General features: G+C 44.2%; 1 protein-coding gene across 1 annotated transcript; it reads left to right on the plus strand.

The window, feature by feature from the left end:
* Positions 1-262: 262 nt before the first annotated feature.
* CITED2 (Cbp/p300 interacting transactivator with Glu/Asp rich carboxy-terminal domain 2) lies at positions 263-2,672 on the plus strand. The gene is made up of 2 exons (XM_024122692.3): positions 263-524; positions 984-2,672. Exon 2 carries the CDS (start codon positions 992-994, stop codon positions 1,808-1,810), a length of 819 nt encoding a protein of 272 aa, XP_023978460.1. The 5' UTR covers positions 263-524; positions 984-991; the 3' UTR covers positions 1,811-2,672.
* The last annotated feature ends 4,624 nt before the right edge of the window (positions 2,673-7,296 follow it).

The following is a 7,296-nucleotide window of genomic DNA, read 5'->3' on the forward strand; positions in this document are numbered from 1 at the left end:
GGCGCTACCTTCGGGCTGAGAGTCCAGGGAGGATTCTGTCCTTGCTCCGGGGGCGGCCTGGTCTGGTATTTGTGGGCCGAGAGGAAGCCAGCATCCGGGGTCAGCGGGGCGGCGCCTGGGCCCGCAGCCTCTGCGCACGTGCCTCCGGCAGTGGGGACGCGGCTGCCCGACCCGGTCCGGTGTGCCCGGTGTTCCGGAATCCGAGTTTTCCCACCGCCCTCCCCGGAGGCTCTCGCTCCGCCCTTCCTGAAATCCCTTATATTAACTGTGGCCAAAGCCCTAAGAAACACAGCTCATTGTTGGCAGCTGCCGGGCGGTCTTGCCGAGCTGTGAGGGCAGCAGAGGGGAAATAAAAGGGAACGGCTCCGATTCTGCCCCAGCAGCCGCTGCAAGACTTCGGCGCCGAATTCGCGACAGCGAGCGCCTTGCACGCCAGAAAGGCCCCCCTCTATGTGCTGCTGAGCCGGTCCTGGACCCGACGATCCCGCCCTCGGTCTTCGGAGCAGAAATCGCAAGGACGGAAGGTAAGCGCGGCGGGCGAAGCTGGCTGGGGCTTCTGCCAGCCCGTCCTCCGAGGGCTGGGTTTGCCCGGAGGAAGAGCGTGAGGCGGAGCTGGGGAATAACAACAGGATGTGCAACAACAGGATGAGGAGGGCTGATTTAATGCCTGAAGTTCGCGGCAGAGCTACGGGGCACTTCCTTTATTAGGCGACTTCGGGGAGCAGAGGGGGGTGTGGGCTTGGGGCCCCCGCCCGATCGCAGGGGAAAGGGCTGTTTGTGCAGAGCGCGGCTCTGTTGTGGGTGGCAGGTCCGCCTTGGTGGCGAGCCCGGGTGCACAGGCTCTTAGTGGGATCCTCGGGATGATGATTCGCAGCCGAAGTGCGTCGGGTGAGCCTGGGGGCCAGAGCCGAGAAAAAGTGGGGTGCACCGAGGTGGGCGACACGTGTGGCGCCGGGCTTACAGTCTGCCCTTTTCACTTTCAGGACTGGAAATGGCAGACCATATGATGGCCATGAACCACGGGCGCTTCCCCGACGGCACTAACGGGCTGCACCACCACCCTGCCCACCGCATGGGTGTGGGGCAGTTCCCGAGCCCCCATCATCACCAGCAGCAGCCCCAACACGCCTTCAACGCGTTAATGGGCGAGCACATACACTACGGCGCGAGCAACATGAACGCCACGAGCGGCATCAGGCACGCGATGGGGCCGGGGACTGTGAACGGAGGGCACCCCCCGAGCGCGCTGGCTCCCGGGGCCAGGTTTAACAGCTCCCAGTTCATGGGCCCCCCGGTGGCCAGCCAGGGAGGCTCTCTGCCGGCCAGCATGCAGCTGCAGAAGCTCAACAACCAGTATTTCAACCACCACCCCTATCCCCACAACCACTACATGCCGGATTTGCACCCTGCTGCAGGCCACCAGATGAACGGGACGAACCAGCACTTCCGAGATTGCAACCCCAAGCACAGCGGCGGCAGCAGCACCCCCGGCGGCTCGGGCGGCAGCAGCACCCCCGGCGGCTCGGCGGGCACCTCGGGCGGCGGCGCGGGCAGCAGCAATAGCGGCGGCGGCAGCGGCGGCAGCGGCGGCAGCAACATGCCCGCCTCCGTGGCCCACGTTCCTGCTGCAATGCTGCCGCCCAATGTCATAGACACTGATTTTATCGACGAGGAAGTGCTCATGTCCTTAGTGATAGAAATGGGTTTGGACCGCATCAAGGAGCTGCCCGAACTCTGGCTGGGGCAAAACGAGTTTGATTTTATGACGGACTTCGTGTGCAAACAGCAGCCCAGCAGAGTAAGCTGCTGACTCGATCGAAATCCCGGCGAAAGAAATCAAATCCCCCAACTTCTTCGGTGTGAATTAAAAAACATTCCCTTAGACACAGTATCTCACTTTTCAGATCGTGAAAGGTTTGAGAACTTGGAAACAAAGTAAACTATAAACTTGTACAAATTGGTTTAAAAAAATTGCTGCCACTTTTTTTTTTTTCTGTTTTTGTTTCGTTTTTGTAGCCTTGACATTCACCTCCCTTATGTAGTTGAAATATCTAGTTAACTTGGTCTTTTTTGTTGTTTGTTTTTACTCCTTATTTCCTCACTTTCTCCAGTGCTCAACTGTTAGATATTAATCTTGGCAAACTGCTTAATCTTGTGGATTTTGTAGATGGTTTCAAATGACTGAACTGCATTCAGATTTACGAGGGAAAGGAAAAATTGCATTAGTTGGTTGCATGAACTTTGAAAGGCAGATATTACTGCACAAACTCTGCCATCTCGCTTCATATTTTTAACTATGCATTTGAGTACAGACTAATTTTTAAAATATGCTAAACTGGAAGATTAAACAGATGTGGGCCAAACCATTCTGGATCAGGAAAAGGCATACTGTTCACTTTCAAGGTGGCTGTCCCCCTCCCCGATATGTACAGACAATAATAGGGTGTGGAATGTCATCAGTGGCAAACATTTCACAGATTTTTATTTTGTTTCTGTCTTCAACATTTTTGACACTGTGCTAATAGTTATATTCAGTACATGAAAAGATACTACTGTGTTGAAAGCTTTTTAGGAAATTTTGACAGTATTTTTGTACAAAACATTTTTTTGAAAAAATACTTGTTAATTTATTCTATTTTAATTTGCCAATGTCAATAAAAAGTTAAGAAATACTTGTTTTCTAGAAGTCATTTGGGGGTGGTTATTCCCTTTGGTGGCTTTCTTTTTTTCTCTTGAACACTTTATTGATGAGAGTAAAGCATTCCAGAGGATAAATTACAGGACACTAAAACAGGTCATGATGAGCTTAAAGCAGAGAGCAGGATTTAACATAATTGGCATAATGCTTCATTGTTATCACTGTAACATGCCTCTTGGTGTGGTTTAATCAAAAGCCGCGAAGTTGTCAAAGAGCATTTTTTTTCTTAATTGCCATCATCTTCAAGTGTACTCCAGAGTTTAAAAGGTTTGTAATACTAAATGTTATAAATATTATTTCACAGGGTGGGAGGGGAAAAATCAAGTGTTTCTGGTTATACCTGATTCAACTACTTAGGTGGAGGTAGACTGGAATAAAATGCTGGAAGATTGATGAGGATGGCATTAAATATAAATCTACCTACCTTCATCTCTAGTGACGAATTTTATTTCTCAGCAAAAGTGTTAAAGACAGGCACACATTTTCTAGCTTAATCTCTGAAAAAGCTGGCTGGTTTATAGTTCTAAGAAGAAGAGGGGGTGGAATTCCACCTTGAGGCTTTTCTATTTTGTTCTCTTATAATATTTAAAATTTACTCAGCAAGGTTGACGCAAAGGTCAAATTACAGTCTTTACAAAGATGTTCCCTCTCAAGCATGCCCTGTTTTCCAGAATTCTGAGCTTTTACTGTTACAGGCATTGGGTGCAAAGGACATGAGGATAAGATCCTTTTTAATTTTACCTGGATGCGTTATCAAGAAGACATAACTACAGTCAAGTAGGTGTCAAGTTTTGCCTTATATAATCAAGCAAAGGAAAAAGTAATATTGTTAAAATCTCAAATGATCCCAGTTAGAAGGAGAAAGAATTTTGTTTTCCCTTTCATGTTTTCCTAGCTTATAAGAGCAACACACGGTACACTCATGAAAAAATGCGGTCTTGTATATAACCTACTGGAGGAGTACGGAAATGTAGGTTGTGGAAAATCTCACAAATAATCCTGTAAAAGAGCATTTCATTTAGACTCTTAGATTCTAATCTTAAATCCCATATTTCATAATAAAAAAATCAGGAGAGGAGGGTATATAAAAGTGTTAAATTACAGTGAGTCTGGCATAAAAGCTGATTTCAGTATAATTCAGATCACCTACATTCTATAATTCTATTTCCAAGGCAGGCCATTAAAATTAAGATGCATACTCCACTGGGTTTTTTTATACCTCTTAATTGACACTTCCTTATTAAAAATTACGTTGTAAGTAAATTTCTCTGAAAATACATCGTTCAAAGCTCTTTACTCCATTTTAAAGGCTGATCCAGATTTTCCACATTACTAGTTAAAACTGAAGTTTTCTTCCACTTAGACATGTCAATACTAAATCTGCAATCAGCAGTAAATCTTCCTGGCTAAGCATTTTCACAGCAAGTTTTTCTTTTTTCCTTTGTCTTCTTTTTTTTTTTCCAGAGGCTCAAGTGAAAAAATATGTTTGCATACATATTAATACAACAATTCTAGTTCTCTTCCACTTGTGCCAGGAAGAAAATAAAAAGGAAGGCCATTGGAGGCACTGTCTTTTTTTTTTTTTTTTTTTGCATAAAGAAAGAATCAGGAGAACTGCCTTGCCACCACCCTTCGCCATTTATTCTGCCAGGGAATAAGCCACAACACCTGCTCTGTCACTAAATTCCTCCTGCTGCTCTAACGCCGGAACACGTATGTGGAGATGCAGAGCCGGAGGAACTATTATTAGATCCTGAGCCTATCTCTGCCAGAACAGGGGACTCAACAGGAAAAGCTGGGTTAAAAGCACAATTTCTCTTCAGTACAAACTCTCCTGTCCCCTTCGTTCGAATGATCTCTGTTTCATTAAAACTCTTTCATGATCAACAATTGAGCAGATTTGATGTGATATCTGCAGGTCTCTTAAGCAGGGAAAAATAACTCCTTGTTTGAACAACCTGATTAATGAAACCTGTACAGTGACCTAGATCACCGGGCTACTGGCAGACATTTGCAAAACCTTTAGCGGTCTTGCTTCCTACTAAGTTGCTTGTAGCATATGGGGAAATTTGACCTCTGTACCTTGGCCGTTTTTCAAAAGTTCTAATATGGTACAAGAGAGCTTCTATTCTTTAAGCTCTGCTCACAATTAGACACTCTTGATTTTCAAGAAGAGATCACTGATAAGCCACAGCAAAATATCATAGAAACACATCAGAAAAAGAAGAACCCATTATAAAAAACTTATACCTCTGTTGTGGCTGCTAAAAATCCTGGTGGCAGTATCCTTGCTGGAGCTGATAAAGACGTTACAGCTATGGATGGGTGTTTGAAGAACAGTTACCTAATCACCACTGTTTATGGGGTGCTAGTCTAAAGCACTAGTACCAGAAGGCTGACATCTATTGTGAAGTTTATGGTCTCCAAGACTTTTACTACTGTAAACTGGGATAGCAATAAATTGATGTCAACATTAAAGGCCAGATCCTTTAAAGCAAAATATTAATCCACTAATCTATTATGGGTGGCCAGCTTTGAAGTATAAACCTTGCGGTCCTGGACCATTAGGTGTTTTCGCCCCCTTGTGGAATTTATTTAGAAGGTCAAAGAAAAGCTCTTTGCTTAAGAGGGGTTTTTTTTGTTTGTTTTATTGTTTGTTTTTTACCATTTCTGAAGACTTCATTTTCTCTCTTGAAGCAAACAGCATATACTTGAGAAACAAATTTTCTATCAAAGAAGATTCCAGAATAAACACCCATTATGAAAATAAGAGCATTTTACTTATTACCAAAGACCTTAACTTATGATTAAATGTACATACTTGAAATTTCAAAATAGGCATTGGCTAAGGGATTTTCTTACTAAAAGCAATGCTTTTTTAGCCTGTCAGTTAAAGCTGACACGCTCTTCACCCTCACAACAGAACTGTCGATTTGGGATCAGTGCAAATAATAATGCATTTGATGTACAGGGTTAGAAGGGCGGAGGAGAATCTCCAGGAATGCAGAATGAAATTACCTACATTGGAATGTGATCAAGCCACAGGCTCTAATCTTGTGAAAAGGGCCACAGGATGTTTAATGAGACTGAGTGTTGCTGCCTAATTGATTCAGTAAAATTTACTTTAAAATAAACTTGGCAGATAACATTATCTCCCCAAAATAAATAAATGTAGAATTCAAGGAATTTAGGACTCAAGCCATAGGCAATTTTCTCCTCTCCTCTATTGTTTTACGGGCACAAGAGAGAGACAGCCTCAGAGATGGTATTCATCATTCTGGTACTTATACTACTATCATCAGAATGAAGCTCCTGGGCAGGTTGAAGCAGGAGACCCATAGGTAGTAACATCAAGTAACTTAGACAATGAACCCCTATTATCATGTGTTCTGTTTGTCTTTTCCCCTCAGAATACAAGGAACAATGGCAATGTCAGAATTTTAATTGCAATGGATTGGCTTAAATTACTTGACCTATTTTCATCCAACAAGGAGAAAAATGATTTTTTTTCCCTGGTAGCCATACTTATTTAAATTAGAAAAAACAATATAAGGACACTTTGTGACAAATAGTGTACTGTTCATAAAGAGTTTTAGTAAGACCCACCTATATTTTTTTTAAAAATTGACACCTGAAGTCAAGAATGTTTTCCCCTTCACAGGAAGACTTAACTTCATAAGTAATGCTAAATAATGAATTGAAACTATTCTAAGAGCTGCTGGTGTGAATTTCTATAGTATTTTGCTATTTGTGAACATAATAAAGAGAAGTTAAGAGAAGTAGGGGTCTACTGTGTCGAGGAACCGAACCCATGGTCCTCGGGAAAGAGAGAATATCAACCCCCCCCCGCCCCATATTTTCTATGAACAGACAATGAGTTTTTAGTGGTTGCATCCTTATCAGTTACTTCTTTCCCTAAGGTGAGCACTAAAGTTGTCAGTCCCAGGAGCTGGTTGGTAGGGCTTCTGGAGAATTCTGCTTGGCTAAACCAAGGCATGCAGAATGAAACAAAGCAGATGCAAGACAAACGATGAGTATCATTACTTGCTTTATTATGTTGTTGGTTTTCATTAGGCTGAACTAATCCGAAAGATTAGTAAGGCAGGGCGCGTCGTGGGGTGAGGACGGGGGCTCACAAGATTCCTGGAATTTTCCCATGGCCTGGCCATTGTGCTCCGCCCTGGAATCCTTCCCTTTCTTCCCTCTCAAGGAGAGGGGTTCCTTGAGTACATTTCGGGTTGCTGAACAAAGCAGACAAGGAATTCTGGCTCCAAAGCAGCCTGTGGCAAGACCAGGTTGGTGTGGCGCGCCTTGCAGGAGATATGCAAATAGATGAGCGGCTTTGAAAGTTAATAGTGCTAGAAGAATCCTGTCAATCCGTTCTGAAGGCTGGGTGGGAAGCAAGCTTTAGGCTTGAGCGAGAGTCCAGCTAGCAGAAAATCAGAAAAAGTCATCACAGGACAGCCAACTCCAGGTCGTGATATTATTTTGTGAACGCTTGTAGGAGACAGTATCCCGGAGTGACGGAAATGTGATCGGGGCTACTGAAGGCTTTTCTCTTTGTATCTCCCTAGGGACTGGTATAAAATTTGGCCTTG

This window comes from Physeter macrocephalus, chromosome 10, assembly GCF_002837175.3.
Source record: "Physeter macrocephalus isolate SW-GA chromosome 10, ASM283717v5, whole genome shotgun sequence".
In the NCBI taxonomy this organism is placed as follows: domain Eukaryota; kingdom Metazoa; phylum Chordata; class Mammalia; order Artiodactyla; family Physeteridae; genus Physeter; species Physeter macrocephalus.